This window comes from Microcaecilia unicolor, chromosome 1 (genome assembly GCF_901765095.1).
Source record: "Microcaecilia unicolor chromosome 1, aMicUni1.1, whole genome shotgun sequence".
In the NCBI taxonomy this organism is placed as follows: domain Eukaryota; kingdom Metazoa; phylum Chordata; class Amphibia; order Gymnophiona; family Siphonopidae; genus Microcaecilia; species Microcaecilia unicolor.
Window position 1 is genome coordinate 677,905,223 of NC_044031.1, and position 23,851 is coordinate 677,929,073.

Here is a 23,851-nt window from a genome sequence, read left to right on the forward strand (position 1 = left end):
ATCAAAGAAATCTTCAATGAAATCAACCAAAGTCTACGTATCATGAACACCTGGGCAGATGCATTTCGTCTGAAACTAAATGCAGAAAAAACTCAATGCCTGATACTTACCTCCCAATACAACACGAATTAATTTACCGCCATAAATACACCTAACCTAAACCTTCCAATCTCAGAAACGCTAAAAATCCTTGGAGTTACTATCGACCGCCACCTAACACTTGAAACCCATGCAAACAACACAACCAAAAAGATGTTCTACTGCATGTGGAAACTGAAAAGAATTAGACCATTCTTCCCAAGATCCGTCTTCTGCAGCCTAGTACAATCCCTCGTACTCAGCCATCTGGATTACTGCAACTCACTATACGCAAGATGCAAAGAGCAAATACTGAAGAAACTTCAAACATCCCAGAATACAGCAGCCAGACTTATCTTCGGAAAACCTAAATATGAAAGTGCAAAACCCTTACGAGAGAAGCTACACTGGCTCCCACTCAAGGAACGCATTACTTTCAAAGTATGCACACTAGTCCACAAAATCATTCATGGCGAAGCCCCAGCCTACATGTCTGAGTTAATCGACTTACCACCCAGAAATGCAAAAATATCATCCCGAACTTTCCTCAACCTCCACTTCCCTAACTGCAAGGGCCTGAAATACAAGACGATGCACGCATCAACCTTTTCTTACATGAGCACGCAGTTCTGGAACAAACTGCCACGGAACCTGAAAACGATATATGAACAAACCAACTTCCGTAAGTCATTGAAGACACATCTTTTTGATAAAATTTACGGAAAGAACCAAAACACATAAAGCTCACACGTACTGTTCAGTAATACATCAATACATCCACTTATGAACTCGCAACCCCCTAATCTCACCACACTCATACCTTTACTCACAGAAAAATGTATACCACATGCTTAATATAGCGCCCCTTAATTTCCCGTTCTCTCCTTCCAATGTCTCATTTCTCTCATTTTTCCTTTCAATTAATTTATTCCTTATCGATTTTGACTTTATCTCGCTTACCCTTCACAATGTAATCCATAACCTGAATTGTAACAAATTGTATTTCCATTATTCATAATGTATTGGAAGCCACACTGAGCCCGCAAAAAGGTGGGAAAATGTGGGATACAAATGCAATAAATATAAATATAATATATTACTTTGAATTTTGTGTTGATTTTTAACTTTGAACAAGTGCGCTTTTGAAGATTATGGGGCTTACTTTAAAATCATAAATTATTATTTTGGAATTTTCTTGACCCATGATAGACAAAAGCTATAGCTTCTATATCAAGGGCCAACTTAGTGCTTCTGCATCAGATATTCAAGATTAGCTATCCTCATAAAGCAGCACATTGTTTATTGCATTTTAAACCTAGGGGAGTTAGGAAAGAAATCCATCATTTTGCAATTAATATTTCTGTAGCTAGTAAATTATCGATAGCAGCTGCATGGAAATATTCTGCAATGCCTACGTTGCCTATAGTTCTTCACAAACTTCACTATATATATCAAATGTCACATTTAACAGCTGTTTGTAATGGGCATTTGGTGAAATTTCATAAGATATGAGATTTATATCATGCATGGAAAACTGTAGTGAACCCATGATAAGATAATGTAAGATCCCTGGAACCATTGATTTTTGTATATCCTGGGAGGTTAGTTTATAGTAGTACTTCTGCCACAGCCTCATGGAATAGTTGGGGAGGATGTTAGGGGAGGGGAGATAATGTTTATTTGTTAACTGTTTATGACTGATGCAAGATATCTGATGTAGATTTGCTATTATTGTATAATGTATTTTTGTTATAAAATTGAACATAAAAAAAAAAAGTTTACCTGGTCTAGGACCCTTATAAACATGCATAATAATTATTAAAGCAGGGTTGTCCTACCTCGGTCCTCAATCCAGTTGCGTTTCCAGGATTTCCCCAATAAATATGCATGAGATCTATCTGCATGCATTGCTCCCACTGTATACAAATAGAACTCGTGCATATTCATTAGGGAAATCCTGAAAACCTGTCCCAGTGAGGGCCAAGGTTGGACACCCCTGCATTAAAGAATTTTTACATTCCACATTTTTCCACCATTAGAATTCTTCTACTACACAGTTGCCAAATCTTTCCACATTTGTAGTTTGCCTCCATTGTAACTGTATAGTATAAACCTACTGTAAGAAATTGAGTAAGGAAGAATACAGGACATAACCAACACTATTAATAATTGTGAAAGTGTGGAAAGATTTCACTGAGAAACCATTAAGGTCTACGAGCAGTTGATATTAACTGCCCACTAATTCAAAGGGCTATATATAAATGCTCTTTTCACATCACATGTGTGCTCTAACTCAGCATCCTCCAGGAAATACTAACTCAAATGGTGAACCAGGACTGCACCACACAGAACTTTATTGCCCATAAAAGCACACCATCATATGACGAGGACAAGAGATCACATCTTATTTCCAGGAAATAGTATGGGATATTCACCCCGATCGGAACGCCGTCTGCGGGCCCTCCCCGGAGGAGCTGAGTACCGCTCTTACCTCAAAGGACCAAGTCTACGAGCTCCGGTCATGCTGCGCAGTCAGGAAAAGCCTCAGAAATAGCAGCGCTGTCAAAGCGCGATTTTTTTTTTAACGCTGTGAGGAAAGTTGGAGGCAAACAGCTACAGAGGTACTCCGGAGGCAGAAGAGGGTGGGAAAGGCAGGGAAAGGGCGAACCTATATGCCTGCATCCACAAATGGGGAAGGGTAAGGCAGGGAAAGGGTGAGCCTATGTGCCTTTAAAGTGGGCTCCACTTAGCCACAACACCCCTGCTACAACTGGCAAAAGCACAGGAGCCACCCCAGGCAGAATCTTCAAGGAGTTGAACAAGCTGTGTCCAACCCTGCTGGGAGATAGAGAAATACTGAGAGGCAGATGGAGCTAGCCGTCCTAGAGGCACTATGGTTTTCAGTGATCTCCATCTCCCACTGCTGGTAGGTGGACACAACCCATTCGTAATGGATTCATCTGCTGACGATGACAAGGAATGCTGCTTTTTAACATATTTATAAATGATCTAGAGATGGGAGTAACTAGTGAAGGAATTACATTTGCTGTCAACACAAAGCTATTCAAAGTTGGTAAATCGCAAGAGAATTGTGAAAAATTACAAGGGACTTTACAATACCAAGCGTCTAAATGGCAGATGACGTTTAATGTGAGCAAGTGCAAAGTGATGCATGTAATGCAAGGTTCCACGTTAGGAGTCACCGACCAAGAAAGGGATCTAGGCAGCGGCACTGATGATACGTTGAAACCCTCTGCTCAGTGTGCTGCTGCGGCTAAGAAAGCAAATAGAATGTTAGGAATTATTAGGAAAAGAATGGAAAACAAAAATGAGGATGTTATAATGCCTTTGTATCGGTCCATGGTGCGACTGCACCTCGAATACTGTGTTTAATTCTGGTCACCACATCTCAAAAAAGATATAGTGGAATTAGAAAAGGTACAGAGAAAGGCGACAAAAATGATAAAGGGGATGGGATGACTTCCCTATGAGGAAAGGCTGAAGCGCCTAGGGTTCTTCAGTTTGGAGAAAAGACGGCTGAGGGGAGATATGATAGAGGTCTATAAAATAATGAGTGGAGTGGAATGGGTAGATGTGAATCGTTTGTTTACTCTTACCAAAAATACTAGGACTAGGGGGCATGCGCTGAAGCTACAATGCAGTACATTTAAAATGAATTGGAGAATCCTGCAATATTTGGGTTGTTTTCGTTGGTTCATGCGTTTAACAGAATTATGCACAAATGTTCAGCTAAATCAGGAGGGGAGAGATGGGTTGGTTTGGGGGGGGGGGTGGAAAATGGAAAATCAGTTGACGTTGGAAGAAGTACTGATAGTTGCTTGTTGTATTAGTGCCGCAGTTGGTAGAAAATTGTGTTTGTATCACATTTTGCATACTATGTCAATAAACAGATTTAAACACAAAATGAATTGGAGAAAATGTTTCTTCACTCAATGTGTAATTAAACTCTGGAATTTGGTGCCAGAGAATGTGGTAAAGGTGGTTAGCTTAGTGGAGTTTAAAAAAGGTTGGGACGGCTTCCTAAAGGAAAAGTCCATAGACCATTATTAAAATGACTTGGGGATTATCAACACTTATATAGCTCCACAGAACAGGAAGGACTATCAGGCAAACAATATCTTCAAAACCTTACGATCCCACAGATAAGTGAACATGACCGCAATCTATTGAACGCGGAGATTAGAGGGGATGAGATCACATGGGCTATAGGACACAGCAAGACGGGCAAAGTGCCAGGTCCCGATGGATACAAAGCAGAATTCTATAAATTAATGGGAGAATCAATTGTACCTACATTAACTAAAGTGTTCAATGAATGGATATCAAATGGCACACTACCTGAGCATTTAAATCTAGCACGCATAATCGTGTTTCCAAAGCCTAATCGAGATGCGCAACTAGTAACGTTGTATCGACCTATGTCGCTTATTAACCATGAAGCAAAACTATTCGCAAAAATTTTGGCAAATAGACTAGGCCGTGTTCTACCAAAAATAATCCATGAAGCTCAAGTTGGATTTGTGCAGGGCAGGTCGGTTGCCAAGAACCTCAGAAGAATTTTGACATCATTGGAATATTTAGAGCACACTAATGAACAAGCTTTAATGATTAGCTTCGACGCTGAAAAGGCGTTCGATAGAGTGGAATGGTCTTTCTTATATGAGGTGATGGAGGGGTATGGTATAAAAGGCGAGTTTGTACAGGCGATTAAAGCTTTATACGCAGCCCCTCTAGCGCAGGTAATGGTCAATGGGAATTTATCTGAGGCAATTCATATAGGCAGGGGAACGAGACAAGGTTGCCCGCTATCGCCCTTACTTTTTGCATTATATTTGGACCCTCTAATTAGGGATAGTCAAGACTGCCCAGCGGTGCCTGGAATGGACATACAGTATCAGATGTTCAAATTGGCTGCATTTGCTGATGACCTGCTAATTATTTTAAAGAACCCAAGAGAAGCACTGGGTAATGTATTAGAAATTTTTAGGGAGTTCGGAGATTACTCGGGATTCACGCTAAATCTTGACAAATCAGAGGCCTTAGCTATAAATGCAGATGCCCACAGTTTATGGCCCATAGATTTCCCGTTAAAGTGGGCAAATAAATCTTTTAAATATTTAGGCATCCTACTACCGGTAAATACAAAAGCCCTCTATGATTTAAACGTTATCAAACTCAAAGAGCAGACCATGCACCAGTTAAATTCTTGGCATAACCTTACGATATCTTTGACAGGGTGGATTTGTTTAACAAGGATGGTGATAATGCCTAGGTGGCTGTATGTTTTACAGGTTCTACCATTAAAACTTAAGCAAATTGACATACAATACTTTTATAAAATTTTGAGAAAGTTCTGTTGGGCTGGGAAAAGGGTCAAACTTCAACAGAAATTCCTACTAGGAGGGTGGAGACAAGGGGGAATGGGGATTCCGAATATTAAATACTACAATATGGCTTGCTTGCTACGACAGGTTAGAGATTGGCTAATGAATATATCGGATCATACACCACTTGAGTATGAGACGGTGTACTTTGCCCCATATAATTATATAGCGTTATTACACACTCAGAATAAAATAATCCCCCATAGATTTAAACATAGTGTTTTGCTCCAGCCTATCAGGGAAGCGTGGAGATATATAGGGAAACTCCTGGGGGGAGACCCCTCTATCACCGAGTTACTAACTATTAGGGGCAACCCGATGTTTATGCCGGGGATAGAGAATCAAACCTTTGCCACATGGGAAAGAAATGGCATAGTAACCATGCAAGATATACTGGGGGTTGATGGGCATATCAAAGCAGTAACACAAATGCAAATTACTGCACAATGGAGGGATCTTTTTGCGCACCGCCAACTCACGCACTATGTGCGCACACTAAATACAGACGAGATTAAGAAGCAATTAGGTGAGAAAGTTAGAAAATTCTTTGAAGAAATAGCCGAAGAGGTTCCGTCGATCTCCAGCATACATTTGAAATTGTGGGGACTGATGCCTGGGAGAGAGTTTAGCCAACTTCGTCAGAAATGGGAAACAGATATAGGCAAGGGCATTGACAGGATGGAATATTGTAAAACAAATACAGGATATACCCAGAATAGTAGGAGGGGCAGGCCTTCGGGAATGTGCGTTTCGTATACTGCATAGGGCTTATTTTACCCAGACACAACTATACAAGTCAGGGGGCATCCATACCGCTACCTGCCTGAAATGTCAGAGGGCAGATAATATGCTATATCATGCGATATGGGTGTTCCCTTTAATAAAAAGATACTGGAGACACATAGCTGTATTTCTGTCTACAATTGTCAATTGTGATACAGCATTGAATCCCTTATGTTTAGTATTAGATAAACATGACACCTTTCCCAGATTAAACAAAGACAAAATAATGCTGTGCCGCAAAGTATGTCTCATTGCCAAAAAATGCATAATGCAGCACTGGACCTCTGCACACCCTCCGACCTTCTGGCATTGGCGGAACCAGGTACACCAATTGCTTACTTGGGAAGCGAGAGAGGCAAAAGGAACATACAAGCGAAAAGAGCGCTTTCTAAAAATTTGGGGGTGTTATTTGGATGGGATGACTCACAGAGGAGAAGTCGAATTCTTAACACTCTGTAATATTCTTGGGTATCAATTGTGATAACAGAAGACTCATTTATAGGTTAATAGGGGGGGAGGGGGGTCTTTTGATCAAGATGTGATATTGGTTATATTATACAGCTGAGACCAAAGGGTAACAAATGAAAACACATAAGACAATGGAGGCTGATATTATTATACTTTATTATGTAAATGATGTTATTCTTTTATTTTTGTCAACAATTTTACAATAATATGTCAGCTTAATGGAGGGGAGGAATGGAGAGGGGAGGGGGAGGGGGAAACAGGGAAAAAGGGGGGGGGGGAAATTATCACAAAAATATTGTTGATGTTATACTTAGTTGACTGTGATGTATATGTACTAATTTTGGTGTTTGTATAACGGTTTGCTATTACGATAATACAATAAAAAAGTTGAAACATAAAATGACTTGGGGAAAATCCACTGCTTATTTCTGGGATAAGCAGCATAAAATGTATTGAACTTTTGGGGGATCTTGCCAGGTACCTGTGACCTGAATTGGCCACTGTTGGAAACAAAATGCTGGGCTCGATGGACCTTTGGTCTGTCCCAGTGTGGCAATACTTATATGGTTGATATCCTGGAACTCTGGAATAGCAGTACTGAAATAACACCTTATCATGGTTAGACCATTTTCTAATTAAATTTTCCCTAAGTAATCACCTGAAACAAATGGCATCTCCCAGAGTTTGGAAGTAGATCAGAGACAAAAAATAAAAAAGCTGACCATTGAGAATTTCCTAGAGGCCCTGGACTAGACAACTACAGTGTCAGAACAGATTGACATCAGGAATACACATTTAACCACGACCTTAGAGAAAATGGCACCACTAAAAAAGGTCTTATGCCACACTCAAAAACACTCACCTTGGTTTTCTCCAGAACTTCGGATCCTTAAAATGCAAATGACGGAAACTGGAAAGGAGATGGTAGAAATCTCGCCTGGATGAAGGCAGGCTAAACTGTAGGAAGCACACGACAAAGTATTGCCAAGCCTTAACAGCAACCATAAAACAATATTTCTCTCAATGCATTGCACAGCCTGCCAATTTAACCAAGCAGCTGTTCAGTATTGTAAATAGCCTACTGCATCCCCCACAACAGAACCAGCCTGCCCTGTCAAAACTTCTGCGATGATTTTGCTACATACTTTGCTGACAAAATTAAAAGTCTCCGCCAGGATTTACAGGCAATCCCACCCATCCTCTAACCAGTTTACCAAGAGTGCAGAAACTCGTCCCCGCCTCACAGAGACATATGGGACACTTTTAACCAAATAACAGAGGACAGCCATGACAAAACCCTAAGAGATCTTCGAGCAAATACCTGCTCCCTGAACCCCTGCCCATCAAAAATAGTGCAGCAGGATATGGGCCTCATAGAAGGTGCCACTAAAATTGTGAACTCCTCTCTTTCTAATGGGCAACTATCAACAGCATTGAAAAGAGCAGCGGTTCACACTTTGCTAAAGAAAAATAGCCTTGACCATAACAAACCAGAAAGTTACCGACCAGTATCCAACATCTCATTTCTAGGGAAACTTATAGAACAAACAGTCTGTGTTCAAGTCAATGATTGGCTAGAAGAGAGAAACTGACTAGACTCATGTCAATCTGGATTCAGACCCTGTTATGGAACAGAAACTGTTCTCATAGCCCTACTAGATGACCTTCACAGAAACCGAGACAGGGGATTTGCCTCGGTGTTAGTACTGCTAGATTTCTCAGCAGTTTTTGATACTGTGGATCATGATATCATGCTAGCACAACTGGCAGAAACAGCTATCAATGGAACAGTACTTGCCTGGTTCAGATCCTATCTATCAGACAGGCAACAATCCACAATGGCATCTCATTGCCACCATGGGCACCACAAGGATTGATATTGTCACCTATTCTGTTCAATATCTACCTCAAGCCACTAGTTAAGCTGATTAGGTCAATGGACACTGCTATCCATTGAATCTGACTTACCTATAGCCCTGAATAAACTGATTACCTGTCTAACATCAATTTAAGAAACGGCTAAAAATAACAAACTTTGCCTGAACCCAAGTAAAACTGAGTTTCTCTGAGTCCCTAACACAAGTGGACACGTACCTGACATCAAAATCTCTTTTGGGAAGTACAAACTCCCCCTCAAATCACAAGTCAGAAACCTTGGAATACAGTTAGATTCAACACTTACTCTGATTCCCCAAATCCAAGCAACCTTCAAGAGCTGTTTCTACTATTTACAACAATTACGCTGCCTCTCTTCTTACATCGAGAAGGAAACTCTTATCCCAGCTGTGCATGCCAAGATAACATCAAGACTGGATTACTGTAATGCACTCTACAATGGTCTGACTACAACGGGTCTGCACAAACTCCAATTGATTCAGAATGCTGCAGCAAGACTCAGAGAAGGCTCCAAGCAACGTGACTACATCACACCATTTTTGCAAAAACTGCATTATCTACCAATGCAATACAGGGCTAAATTTAAAACTCTATGTCTGATCTTCAAGGTCCTTAAAGGAAATGGCCTCGAGTACTTAAAGAACAGGATGACCCTCTACACACCTCCAAGGACACTAAGGTTCTTCAAAGGGGTATCTCTAACCACACCCTCTCCAAAAGACATTGCATGATGTGATACCCGCAAGCAAGCCTTCTCCCGAGTAGCCCCCACACTCTGGAATTCTCCACTTAACACAAGACTATCTCTACTTCAGGAAGCAGGTGAAAGCTTGGCTCTTCAACCAGCAGGACATATTTATCCACTCCTACCCTAGCTGGGAAAGCATTTAATCATCTCCCTGACCTCATATGCAACTTTCTTTAAATTAGTCACCTTATTTTCTAACTCCTCTTACTCTCTTACCTATCGGACCGACCGTTCACTTGTCTATTAGATTGTAAGCTCTTTGAGCAGGGACTGTCTCTCTTTGTTAAATTGTACAGCGCTGCGTAACCCTAGTAGCGCTCTAGAAATGTTAAGTAGTAGTAGTAGTAGTAGTATGTTCCATCTTTGCGTATACCATATGCTATTAAAATGTTCTATTACATATTGTGTTGACATTGTAAGTAGTATACTATGCCATACTTTGTACTGTTATTTGAATATTTTTACTGCTATAATTGTCTATTGCTTATGATTGATTTAGTCTTACTGTACACCACCTTGAGTAAATTCTTTCAAAATGGCGGTAAACAAATCATAATAAATATATATATAAATCTATCAGTCTTATGAAAACCAATTTAACACACTCAAAAGAAGTTAAACCATCCTGGATAGCAGATGAGTGCTGCACAACCCCATTTACCAAGAAAGTCAGGAAGAGAGTTAAACTTCATTAATTCACATCAACGGTGAAGGCTCAAATAAATAAAACTCTGTACCATTAATTCAGCCATATAATAATTATAAAACAAGACAGGAGACACAAAGGGCTCATTTTCAAAGCACTTAGACTTACAAAGTTCCATAGTTTACTATGAGGCATGTTTTCAATGCACTTAAAGTTTACTATGGAACTATAAGTATAACTTCCACATAACTTTGTAAGTCTGTTTTGAAAGTACACCTAAAAGTAAACCAGAAGCACTGTCCACAACTTGAACAACAACAAAAAAAAAAAACAGCATACAAAAAGAGAACCACTAGGTGTCACTGGTATAAAGAAAAATAAAACAGTTGTTCAAAAAGACCCATTTTAGGACACAAGGAGCTTTTCTATTCATACCAATCATTATTAAAGAAATAGACCTAAAATAGATCTAACTTTTGTAGAGATAACACATATGCAACTGCTATTCCCTACAACATAAAGGGAAGAGAGACTAAACATATATAAGGTTAATTCTACATCAATACCAGTTTAAAAATATTCCAGATTCCCTTCGTAACAAGATAAATTAAAAAAATATGTTGAACTAGTACCACTGGCATTGGCCGTACAAGCAAACTTGACTCAGGTAATAACACTAACATGATGATTAAATAATAATTTTGTTAATTCTTTTAAAATAAAAGAGGAACTGTTTCCAGTTAGAACACAGGATTAAGACCAAGAAAGCAATGTGAAATACCGGACAGGATCATCCTGTAAATTTTGACCTGACACTGCTTTACTGTCAACCAAGGTTTATCCTTATTGTAACTATCTACTTTTCTACCTGTAGAAGAGAGCTTTTCACAGTACTTTATCATATTGTAAGCCACATTGAACGAATTTATTTGGATGTGATATGAGTCAATAAATGAAATTAAATTGTTGTGCGTGTGGTGGGAAATTAAGGGGGTTGTTTACTAAAGCTTAGATCGAGTTATCTGCAGCAGGGCCCATAGGAATAAAATGGGCCCCGCTGCAGATAACTCGAGCTTAGTAAACAAGGATAAGAGTATAGCAAAACATTTATTGATACGCTAAACTAGACGTTCAGCTTGGTGTAGTTTGCCTACTTATTTTCGTGGTAGGGACCAATACAGTATTAGTACTCGCAACATCTGGGGGGGGGGGGGGCACTGCTCCCCGTGCTCACCCCAAACCATGCCTACTGAACTGGGCTCTGTCACTCCAAATACTGAGGGCCCAGCACTTCGTTCTATTCGGCCAGTGTGGAGGAAGGGAATGGGGTAAAAAAAAAAACCCTCTGGGGTCTTTGACCATTAGAAACTGAAGACGTTGAAACCAACCCCAACCTTAACTCTAGGGTGCCGGATACAAGGAGAAACAAGGCCAAAGTAAAAACATTTGAGAAAATGTTTTTTTTTCTCAAACTGGAAAAAAGAGCGGGAAATCGTGCTTAAATCCAGCTAAGAATACTAATCAAAGCAATGGGCGATTGCTACCATAAGTTATTGTGTATCTGGATGTCTGTCTCCAGCCTCTCACCGTCAGTGTTTTCTCCTCCGCCATCTTCACAGAGCTCACTCCGACAGCCGGAAGTTGTTCGTTTCCATGGCGATTTGCTGCAGGGCAAATCAAGGAGATTGGATGAAAAAAAAAAGTCGTGTGTTTCTTTCCGGGTCAACAGTACAAGCGATCCGGCGGGAATTGCTGACGCTGTCATTCAAAAGTTGTCCGTGACTCTCATTTCTCGTCGCTTCACCTGAAGAGAAGGCCCGCTCTTCTCTTCTCATCACAACAATCATTAATGCAACGCCTGCAAATAACATTATATCTTTGCAGTTTTTAAGGAATATGATGAACACTTTCAGAAGGGTATCCTTTTAGTCAGTAACAAAAAGGACATCTTATAATGTTAAGGAAAATGTTTAATGGAGTAGCTTTTTTTAAGAGCCCCTTCCATATCATCAAGCTGATCAATCCATAGACTGGTGGGTTGTGTCCATCTACCAGCAGGTGGAGATAGAGAGCAAACTTTGCCTCCCTATATGTGGTCATGTGCTGCCGGAAACTCCTCAGTATGTTCTCTATCTCAGCAGGTGGTGGTCACACACAGCAGCAGCTCTGGCTAGGCCTCCAAGCCTAATCCTTAGGTTTTGTTGAGGCCTGGGGTTGAGGGCTCTTTTGAGCAAGTGCAAACCTGGTGGTGCCAGGTCCCTCCTTTTCTCCCCCCTCCCGCTGGCTCCGTTTAAAAAAAAAAAAGAAATTGTAAACGTCTTTAAAGGCGTTTATTTTGACGTTTATTTAAACGTTCATTGCAGCTACTCACTGGGACACCAGTTCGTTACAGCTCGGAGCGGCAAGCAGGTAATTTTACCTTTTTATAGCGGGCAGGGGGTTCCCCGATTCTTCTCCTCGTGGCATATGGCGTCGGAGGGCGAGGGCGCAAAGGGTCGCTCCCCGGATCGCTGGAGCGCTTCTAGAGGGGATGCGGGGGTTTTACAGCCTGATTCGCCCTTGATGGGTGACAGTTTAGTGACCGATGAATGTCCCGGTCCTTCCTCTGGCGTGGCGGTTTTTCCCGCCATAAACGCCCATCCCCCGCTCCTCGCCTCCGCCATCTTGGCCGGCCACGCGGCTCGGACGGCTTCTTCGGGGGCCGCCCTTGAGGTTGGAGACATTAATGCCATGAATGCCCTTAATTTGGGCGACGGCACAAAACCGGCTAATGTTAAGAGCCGTTCTTCCCGCGCGGCTCCTTCGCGGAGTTTCGCGCCGGACGCCATTTTGGATGCGCAGCATGTCTCTCCCCCGCTATTTCGAGCGCCGGTTGAGAGTGCGTCTAGGGCTGTTGCCCAGGCTGCGGAAGTGCACAGTCTGGGGGGTTTCTCCCCCGAGTTTGTTTTGCTGCTGCATCAGGCCTTCCTCATGCACAACGCTGCCCCTGCTCCCTTGTCTGGTAAAGAGGTTGAGGTTCCCAGAGGCAAACGCCCTCGGGTTGATTCCCAGGCCTTGGAGGAATTTGTCTCCTCCGATGTAGATGAGGGCAGCGTGTCTGAGGTCTCCCAACGGTCCTTTGCGGATTCCTTGGAGGAGACGGATCCCCGCTCGGTTGGAGCGGATGACCCCTCTGCAGCGCGGCTTTTTAGCCCAGAGGATTTGCCCAACCTGTTGTTACAGGCCATGGACACTTTGAAGATTTCCTCTCCGGAGGACGTCTCTCCCTCAGCCCCTGTTGGCTCTGCCATTATGCTGGGGACGAAGCGCCCGCCTAGAACCTTCCACGTGCATGATGCCATGCACACCTTAATTTCGGCTCAATGGGATGCCCCAGAAGCGAGCCTTAAAGTGGCTAGGGCTATGTCCCGCCTCTATCCTTTGGCTGTGAGTGAGCGTGAGGCCTATCTGTGGCCTACCGTGGATTCTTTAATCACTGCGGTGACTAAGAAAACGGCGTTGCCGGTGGAAGGTGGCACGGCCCTAAAGGACGCCCAAGACAGAAGATTGGAGGCGGCCTTAAGGTCGTCCTTTGAGGCGGCTGCTTTAAGTTTGCAGGCCTCAGTTTGCGGCTCCTATGTGGCCAGGGCGTGCCTGACTATGGTGCAGCGGGCTTCCCCCTCGGATCATTCCTTGAGGGCTGATTGGCCGGCCCTGGAATCGGGCTTAGCCTATTTGGCAGACTTGCTATATGATGTCTTGAGAGCCTCAGCTAAAGGCATGGCTCAGACAGTCTCTGTGCGGCGGTGGCTTTGGCTGAAACATTGGTCTGCTGACCACGCCTCTAAATCCCGCCTGGCTAGATTGCCTTTTAAAGGCAAGCTGCTCTTTGGGGTTGAGCTGGACAAAATCGTGACCGATCTCGGCACGTCTAAGGGCAAGAAGTTACCAGAGGTCAGGGCTCGGGCTAGTGCTCGTCCCGGTACCTCCAGAGGACGGTTTCAGGAAGCCCGTCGGTACCGCCTGGGCAGGTCGGGTTCTTCTGCCCCCTCTTCCTTTAAGAGGAATTTCTCCCCCAAGCAGCATTCCTTTCGCAGAGACCGCCGTCCCGGAGGTGCTCCCTCCGGTCCTCCCCCAGGGTCTCGTACCCAATGACGGGGTCTTGGTCCACGCCCCAGTGCAGATTGGAGGACGGCTGTCCTCGTTTCTGGGCGAGTGGACCACAATAACTTCAGACACTTGGGTGCTGGAAGTCATCAGAGACGGCTACAAGCTAGAGTTCTGCCGACCCTTAAGAGACGGGTTTGTACTCTCTCCCTGCAAGTCTCCGGTCAAAGCTGTGGCAGTGCAGCAGACTTTGGACAATCTGATCCGCCTGGGTGCGGTCGTTCCGGTGCCAGAAAGTCAGCTTGGCAAGGGGCGTTACTCCATTTACTTTGTGGTACCAAAGAAAGGAGGTTCTGTCCGGCCTATCCTCGACCTCAAAGGGGTCAATCGGGCCTTGAAAGTGCGGCACTTTCGCATGGAGACTCTCCGCTCTGTTATAGCGGCAGTGAAGGCAGGGGAGTACCTGGCATCCTTGGACATCAAGGAAGCATACTTGCATATTCCCATCTGGCCTCCTCATCAACGCTTTCTGCGTTTTGCAGTCCTGGGCCGACACTTCCAGTTCAGAGCCCTCCCGTTCGGGTTGGCTACTGCTCCGCGGACCTTTTCCAAAGTAATGGTGGTCATAGCGGCCTTCCTGCGAAAGGAAGGAGTACAAGTCCATCCTTATCTGGACGACTGGTTGATCCGAGCCCCCTCTTATGCAGAGTGCGGCAAAGCTGTGGACCGGGTAGTTGCTCTTTTGAGCTCCCTGGGATGGATCATCAACTGGGAGAAGAGCCAGCTGCGCCCGACTCAGTCCCTGGAGTATCTGGGAGTTCGATTCGACACCCAAGTGGGCAGAGTGTTCCTGCCAGACAATCGGATTGTCAAACTTCAGGCTCAGGTGGACCAGTTCCTAGTAGCCTCTCCTCTTCGGGCTTGGGACTATGTGCAGCTGTTGGGCTCTATGACGGCCACGATGGAAGTAGTGCCCTGGGCCAGGGCTCATATGAGACCACTTCAACACTCTCTGCTGCAGCGCTGGACTCCGATGTCGGAGGATTATGCTGTGCGCCTTCCCTTGGATCCAGCAGTGCGCAAGGCGCTGAGCTGGTGGATGCAGACAGACAAGTTGTCTGCGGGAATGCCTCTGGTGACCCCAGAGTGGATTGTCGTCACGACGGACGCCTCTTTGTCGGGCTGGGGAGCCCACTGTTTGAGAAGGACAGCGCAGGGGCTCTGGTCTCCTGCAGAGGCAAAGTGGTCTATCAACCTCCTGGAACTCAGAGCCATTCGGTTGGCGCTTTTGGAGTTCATCCCGGTACTGGTGTTGAAGCCTGTACGGGTCCTGTCGGACAATGCCACGGCTGTGGCCTATGTCAACCGCCAGGGAGGTAGCAAGAGCGCCCCTCTAGCCAAGGAGGCTATGAGTCTATGCCAGTGGGCAGAAGCGAACCTGGAACAGCTGTCAGCGGCCCACATTGCCGGAGTCATGAATGTCAAGGCGGACTTTCTCAGTCGCCATACCTTGGAGCCCGGAGAGTGGCAGCTATCTGCTCAGGCGTTCTTGGACATCACGAAGCGCTGGGGCCAGCCGAGCCTAGATCTGATGGCGTCATCGGCCAATTGCCAAGTGCCGCGCTTTTTCAGCAGAGGACGGGACCCTCGATCCCTGGGAGTAGATGCTCTTCTCCAACAGTGGCCGACACAAGAGCTTCTCTATGTGTTCCCGCCCTGGCCCATGTTGGGCAGGGTGCTAGACCGGGTGGCAAAGCATCCCGGCAGGGTAATCCTGGTGGGTCCGGATTGGCCCAGACGTCCCTGGTATGCGGACTTGATCAGGCTCTCAGTCGACGATCCTCTGCGGCTGCCAGTGGAGCAGGGCCTGTTACATCAGGGTCCCGTGGTGATGGAGGATCCCTCCCCCTTTTGGTCTTACGGCCTGGCTATTGAGCGGCAGCGTCTGAGGAAGAAGGGCTTCTCAGACAAGGTCATCGCCACTATGCTGAGAGCGAGGAAGCGCTCTACTTCTACTGCTTACGCCAGGGTTTGGCGTATCTTTGCAGCGTGGTGTGAAGCAGGCTCACTTTCTCCTTTCACTGCTCCAATTTCTTCAGTGTTGGCGTTCCTGCAAGAAGGTCTGGACAAAGGCCTGTCGCTCAGTTCCCTTAAAGTCCAGGTAGCGGCTCTGGCTTGCTTCAGGGGCCGCCTGAAGGGTGCTTCCCTGGCTTCGCAGCCAGATGTGGTGCGCTTTCTCAAGGGAGTTAATCACCTGCGCCCTCCTCTGCACTCAGTGGTGCCTGCGTGGAATCTCAACCTGGTGCTAAGAGCATTGCAGAAGCCGCCGTTTGAACCCTTGTCAAGGGCATCTCTGAAAGACCTGACGTTGAAAGCAGTCTTTTTGGTGGCTATCACTTCAGCCAGAAGAGTTTCCGAGCTCCAGGCGCTCTCATGTCGAGAGCCTTTTCTGCAGTTCACTGAGGCAGGAGTGACTATTCGCACAGTGCCTTCCTTTCTGCCCAAGATTGTTTCTCGCTTCCATGTGAATCAGCAGCTCTGTCTCCCTTCCTTTCGTAGGGAGGACTACCCAGAGGAGTACTCTGCTCTTAAATATCTGGATGTGAGACGAGTCATCATCAGATACTTGGAAGTGACCAATGATTTCCGGAAATCGGATCATCTGTTTGTCCTGTATGCAGGTCCTCGTAGGGGTCTGCAGGCTGCTAAGCCTACAGTGGCAAGATGGGTCAAGGAAGCCATTGCAGCGGCTTATGTGGCCGCGGGGAAGGTGCCGCCTATCCAGCTGAAGGCTCACTCCACAAGAGCTCAGGCGGCCTCGATGGCAGAGGCCGGTTCCGTCTCCTTGGAAGAGATATGCAAGGCAGCAACTTGGGCTTCGGCCCATACATTCTCCAAGCATTACCGCTTGACTGTGGCTGCTCGGGCGGAGGCCCGGTTTGGAGCTTCAGTGTTGCGGTCAGGGATTTCTATGTCCCGCCCTGGGTGAGTACTGCTTCGGTACATCCCACCAGTCTATGGATTGATCAGCTTGATGATATGGAAGGTAAAATTATGTATAATCATACCTGATAATTTTCTTTCCATTAATCATAGCTGATCAATCCATAGCCCCTCCCAGATATCTGTACTGTTTTTATTCTGGTTGCATTTCAGGGTCAAGTTCGGTCTTCAGTTACTTCAGAAAGACTTCGTGTTCAAGTTTTTTCACTTGGATTCTTCAAGAGTTAAGACGAGTTTGTGTTACAGTGAGCTGCTGCATTCCTCTCCCCTCCGTTTTACGGGGCTGGATTGAGACTTAAAATTCTGCCGGCACTCCCTCCCGCTTCGTGCGGCTGTAGGGCAGTTTTGTACCCCTCCCGCTTCGGCGGTGTTAGGGTCAGTCAGCTCCTCCCGCGGTTGCGGTTGCAGGATAAGCCAGATCCCCCCGCATCGGCGGGTGTGGTGTCCCTCCCCCGCTCCGCGGGGATGAGCTGGACGGATTCCCCTCCCCCACTTGTGTGGGGATGAGCTGGGTTAATTCCCCTCCCCCGTTTCGGCGGTGGTGAGCTGGGCAGAGTGTCCCTTCGTGGGTGTAATTCTCTAAGTGCTGAGTCCTGCGGATGGAGCTTTGATATCGACATACTGAGGAGTTTCCGGCAGCACATGACCACATATAGGGAGGCAAAGTTTGCTCTCTATCTCCACCTGCTGGTAGATGGACACAACCCACCAGTCTATGGATTGATCAGCTATGATTAATGGAAAGAAAATTATCAGGTATGATTATACATAATTTTACCTTTACTAAGCTGCGCTGAGTGGTGGTAACACGGAAGGAGGTTGAAGAAAACAGGAGCCAGGATGACGTCAAAAGTTGAAGCCACTTAGGTTAGCCTTTGTTTCTTCCCCCACGCAGCTGTCATCTAGTACACTCAAAACAAAGCAGGGAAACCTATGAGCTGCTGCATCCTCGTTGTCATTCTTTATTGTTGATAGCATTTTTATTTCATCTCACTTATAATTTCAAACATGCTGGCTTGTACACAGAGGACATATTGGTTTCATCGGTTAGTGTTGAGTGACTCAACTTGAGTCTAGCTGTAGCCCAAGGTTCTGACCTGTGATTTGAGGGGGAATGTGTAGCTGCCAAAAGGGACAGCGATGTCAGGTAAGTGATTGCTTTTGTTGTGGATCCACAACAGCTTCGTTTTATTCAGGTTCAGGCAAAGTTTGTTCTTTTTAGTCCATTTTTTAATTGCTGTTAGACAGTGTGGCTCATTGTGGTTCCCTGTAGATCAGCACCCAAGATAGGAAGATGGTGGTGGCTGCTATTTTGGAGCAGTTAAACCTGTAGGTAGGAATCCTTCATTGTTCCAGATAAAAAAAAAAAAAAATTATTAGCAGCCTTTGATCCTGTAGCTCATTGTATGTAATGTTTACATTGTAAGCATTTTTTTTACCATTTGAAATTTTATTAATTTATCATGATACAGGGATATGAAGTGCAAAATACAAGGAATAGTCATATCAAAGAAAGCGAATGCTACATACCTGTAGAAGGTATTCTCCGAGGACAGCAGGCTGATTGTTCTCACTGATGGGTGACGTCCACAGAACCCCCTCCAATCGGAATCTTCACTAGCAAAGACGTTTGCTAGCCCTCACGCGCCCATGCGCAACAGTCTTCCCGCCCGAACCGGCTTGTATTCGTCAGGGCCATATGTAGCAAGACAAAGACAAGGGAAGACACAACTCCAAAGGGGAGGCAGGCGGGTTTGTGAGAACAATCAGCCTGCTGTCCTCGGAGAATACCTTCTACAGGTATGTAGCATTCGCTTTCTCCGAGGACAAGCAGTCTGCTTGTTCTCACTGATGGGGTATCCCTAGCCCCCAGGCTCACTCAAAACAACAAACATGGTAAATTGGGCCTCGCAACTGTGAGGACCTTAGATTGACCTAACAACTTATCCAACTAACTGAGAGTGTAGCCTGGAACAGAATAAAAAAATGGGCCTAGGGGGGTAGAGTTGGATTCTAAACCCCAAACAGATTCTGAAGCACCGACTGCCCGAACAGACTGTCACATCGGGTATCCTGCTGCAGGCAGTAATGAGATGTGAATGTGTGGACAGATGACCACATCGCAGCCTTGCAGATCTCTTCAATACTGGCTGACTTCAAGTGGGCCACTGACGCTGCCATGGCTCTAACATTGTGAGCCGTGACATGACCCTCAAGAGCCAGCCCAGCCTGGGTGTAAGTGAAGGAAATGCAGTCTGCTAGCCAATTTGATAAGGTGCGTTTCCCCACAGCCACGCCCCTCCTGTTGGGATGAAAAGAAACAAAGATTTGGGCGGACTGTCTGTTGGGCTGCGTCCGCTCCAGATAGAAGGCCAATGCTCTTTTGCAGTCCAATGTGTGCAACTGACGTTCAGCAGGGCAGGAATGCGGACGGGGAAAGAATGTTGGCAAGACAATTGACTGGTTCAGATGGAACTCCGACACAACCTTTGGCAAGAACTTAGGGTGAGTGCGGAGGACTACTCTATTATGATGAAATTTGGTGTAAGGAGCATGGGCTACCAGGGCCTGAAGCTCACTGACTCTACGAGCTGAAGTAACTGCCACCAAGAAAGTGACCTTCCAGGTCAAGTACTTCAGATGGCATGAATTCAGTGGCTCAAAAGGAGGTTTCATCAGCTGGGTGAGAACGACATTGAGATCCCATGACACTGTAGGAGGTTTGATGGGGGGGCTTTGACAAAAGCAAACCTCTCATAAAGCAAACAACTAAAGGCTGTCCCGAGATCGGCTTACCTTCCACACGGTAATGGTATGCACTGATTGCGCTAAGGTGAACCCTGACAGAGTTGGTCTTGAGACCAGACTCAGACAAGTGCAGAAGGTAGTCAAGCAGGGTCTGTGTAGGACAAGAGCGAGGATCTAAGGCCTTGCTGTCACACCAGACGACAAACCTCCTCCATAAAAAGAAGTAACTCCTCTTAGTGGAATCTTTCCTGGAAGCAAGCAAGACACGGGAGACACCCTCCGACAGACCCAAAGAGGCAAAGTCTATGCTCTCAACAGCCAGGCCCTGAGAGCCAAAGACTGGAGGTTGGGATGCAGAAGCGCCCCTTCGTTCTGGGTGATGAGGGTCAGAAAACACTCCAATCTTCACGGTTCTTCGGAGGACAACTCCAGAAGTAGAGGGAACCAGATCTGACGCGGCCAAAAAGGAGCAATCAGAATCATGGTGCCTCTGTCTTGCTTGAGTTTGAACAAAGTCTTCCCCACCAGAGGTATGGGAGGATAAGCATACAGCAGGCCTTCCCCCCAATCCAGGAGGAAGGCATCCGATGCCAGGCGGCCGTGGGCCTGAAGTCTGGAACAGAATTGAGGGACCTTGTGGTTGTCTCGAGATGCGAAGAGATCTACCAAGGGGGTGCCCCACACTTGGAAGATCCGGCGCACTACTCTGGAGTTGAGCGACCACTCGTGAGGTTGCATAATCCTGCTCAACCTGTCGGCCAAACTGTTGTTTACGCCTGCCAGATATGTGGCTTGGAGACACATGCTGTAATGGCGAGCCCACAGCCACATGCTGACGGCCTCCTGACACAGGGGGCGAGATCCGGTGCACCCTGCTTGTTGATGTAATATATGGCAACCTGGTTGTCTGTCTGAATTTAGATAATTTGGTGGGACAGCCGATCTCTGAAAGCCTTCAGAGCGTTCCAGACCGCTCGTAACTCCAGGAGATTGATCTGTAGACCTTGTTCCTGGAGGGACCAGCTTCCCTGGGTGTGAAGCTCATCGACATGAGCTCCCCACCCCAGGAGAGACGCATCCGTAGTCAGCACTTTTTGCGGCTGAGGAATTTGGAAAGGGCGTCCCAGAGTCAAATTGGACCAAATCGTCCACCAGTGCAGGGATTCAAGAAAACTCGTGGACAGGTGGATGACGTCCTCTAGATCCCCAGCAGCCTGAAACCACTGGGAGGCTAGGGTCCATTGAGCAGATCGCATGCGAAGACGAGCCATGGGAGTCACATGAACTGTGGAGGCCATGTGGCCGAGCAATCTCAACATCTGCCGAGCTGTGATCCGCTGGGACGCTCGCACCCGGGAGACGAGGGACAACAGATTGTTGGCTCTTGTCTCCAGAAGATAGGCACGAGCTGTCCGAGAATCCAGCAGAGCTCCTATGAATTCGAGTCTCTGTACTGGGAGAAGGTGGGACTTTGGATAATTTATCACAAACCCCAGTAGCTCCAGGAGTCGAATAGTCATCTGCATGGACTGTAGAGCTCCTGCCTCGGATGTGTTCTTCACCAGCCAATCGTCGAGATAAGGAAACACGTGCACTCCAAGTCTGCGGAGCGCTGCTGCTACCACAGCCAGGCACTTCGTGAACACCCTGGGCGCAGAGGCGAGCCCAAAGGGTAGCACACAGTACTGGAAGTGACGTGTTCCCAGACGGAATCGAAGATACTGTCTGTGAGCTAGCAGTATCGGAATATGCGTGTAAGCATCCTTTAAGTCCAGAGAGCATAGCCAATCTTTTTCCTGAATCATGGGAAGAAGGGTGCCCAGGGAAAGCATCCTGAACTTTTCCTTGACCAGATATTTGTTCAGGGCCCTTAGGTCTAGGATGGGACGCATCCCCCCTGTTTTCTTTTCCACAAGGAAGTACCTGGAATAGAATCCCAGCCCTTCTTGCCCCGGTGGCACGGGCTCGACCGCATTGGCGCTGAGAAGGGCGGAGAGTTCCTCTGCAAGTACCTGCCTGTGCTGGAAGCTGAAAGACTGAGCTCCCGGTGGGCAATTTGGAGGCATGGAGGTCAAATTGAGGGCGTATCCTTGCCGGACTATTTGAAGAACCCAACGGTCGGAGGTTATAAGAGGCCACCTTTGGTGAAAAACTTTCAACCTCCCCCCGTCCGGCAGGTCGTCCGGCACGGACACTTTGATCTCGGCTATGCTCTGCTGGAGCCAGTCAAAAGCTCACCCCCTGCTTTTGCTTGGGAGCTGTGGGGCCTTGCTGAGGCGCATGCTGCTGACGAGAGCGAGCGCGCTGGGGCTTAGCCTGGGCCGCAGACTGTCGAGATGGAGGATTGTACCTACGCTTACCAGAAGAGTAGGGAACAGCCCTCCTTCCCCCATAAAAACGTCTACTTGATGAGGTAGATGCTGAAGGCTGCCCGCGGGAGAATTTGTCGAAAGCGTTATCCCGCTGGTGGAGCTGTTCTACCACCTGTTCGACTTTTTCCCCAAAAATGTTATCCGCTCGGCAAGGGGAGTCCGCAATCCGCTGCTGGATTCTATTCTCCAGGTCGGAGGCACGCAGCCATGAGAGTCTGCGCATCACCACACCTTGAGCAGCGGCCCTGGACGCAACATCAAAGGTATCAAATACCCCTCTGGCCAGGAATTTCCTACATGCCTTCAGCTGCCTGACCACCTCCTGAAACGGCTTGGCTTGCTCAGAAGGGAGCTGGTCCAACCAAGCCCGCCAACTGCCGCACATTGTTCCGCATGTGAATGCTCGTGTAGAGCTGGTATGACTGAATCTTGGCCACGAGCATAGAAGAATGGTAGGCCTTCCTCCCAAAGGAGTTTAAGGTTCTAGAGTCCTTGCCCGGGGGCGCCGAAGCATGCTCCCTAGAACTCTTAGCCTTCTTTAGGGCCAGATCCACCACACCAGAGTCGTGAGGCAACTGAGTGCGCATCAGCTCTGGGTCCCCATGGATCCAATACTGGGATTCTATCTTTTTGGGAATGTGGGGATTAGTTAGTGGCTTGGTCCAGTTCGCCAGCAATGTGTTTTTCAGGACATGATGCATGGGTACTGTGGACGCTTCCTTAGGTGGAGAAGGAGAGTCCAAGAGCTCGAACATCTCAGCCCTTGGCTCATCCTCCACAACCACCGGGAAGGGGATGGCCGTAGACAACTCCCGGACAAAGGCAGAGAAAGACAGACTCTCGGGAGGCAAAAGCTGCCTTTCAGGGGAGGGAGTGGGGTCAGAAGGAAGGCCATCAGACTCCTCTCATCAGAGAAATATCTGATGTCCTCCTCTGCATCCCACGAGGCCTCATCATCGGTATCAGACACAAGTTCACGGACCTGTGTCTGAAGCCGTGCCCGTCCCGACTCCGTGGAAACACGGCCACGGTGGGAGCGTCGAGAGGTGGACTCCCTGGCTAGCAGCGGCGAAGCTCCCTCCCCCGACATCGTCGGGGAGTCCACCTGGGAGGCAGCCGAAGCCGGCACCACAAGCGGTACCGGTACCGGAGACCTCACCCCGGGCAAAGGGCCAGCCGTCGCCTCACTCGATGGCACCGGAGGCGCAAGCACCCCCGGTACCGGAGAAGGGCGTAACAGCTTTTCCAGAATGCCTGGAAGAACGGACCAGAGACTCTCGTGCAGAGCGGCTGTGGAGAAAGACTGAGAAGCCGGTGCAGGCGTCGAGGTCAGAATCTGTTCCGGGCACGGAAGCGGTACCGGGCTGTCCGGGGTAGAGCGCACAGACACCTCCTGGATGGAGGGTGAGCGGTCCTCCTGGTGCCGATGCCTGCTGGGTGCCGACTCCCTCGGCGACCCAGAGCTCCCGGTACCAAGTCGGGAAGGTGACCAGTGACGATGCTTCTTCGACTTCTTTGAGCGAAGCATGTCACCAGAGCTCCCCGGTACCGAGGACGTTGAATCCAGACGTCGCTTCCTCGGGGCCGGGGCCGAAGATGGTCGATCCCGGGGGGCTGT

At 47.1% G+C, this 23,851-nt stretch overlaps 1 protein-coding gene across 1 annotated transcript in view; it reads right to left on the minus strand.

Annotated features, from left to right (window-relative positions):
* The window catches only part of BBS4 (Bardet-Biedl syndrome 4), a 190,187-nt gene extending 178,521 nt beyond the window's left edge, over positions 1-11,666 (minus strand). The window contains 1 exon segment of the mRNA XM_030187602.1: positions 11,612-11,666. Coding sequence (XP_030043462.1) covers positions 11,612-11,635 — 24 coding nt within the window. The 5' untranslated portion in view covers positions 11,636-11,666.
* Positions 11,667-23,851: the final 12,185 nt, after the last annotated feature.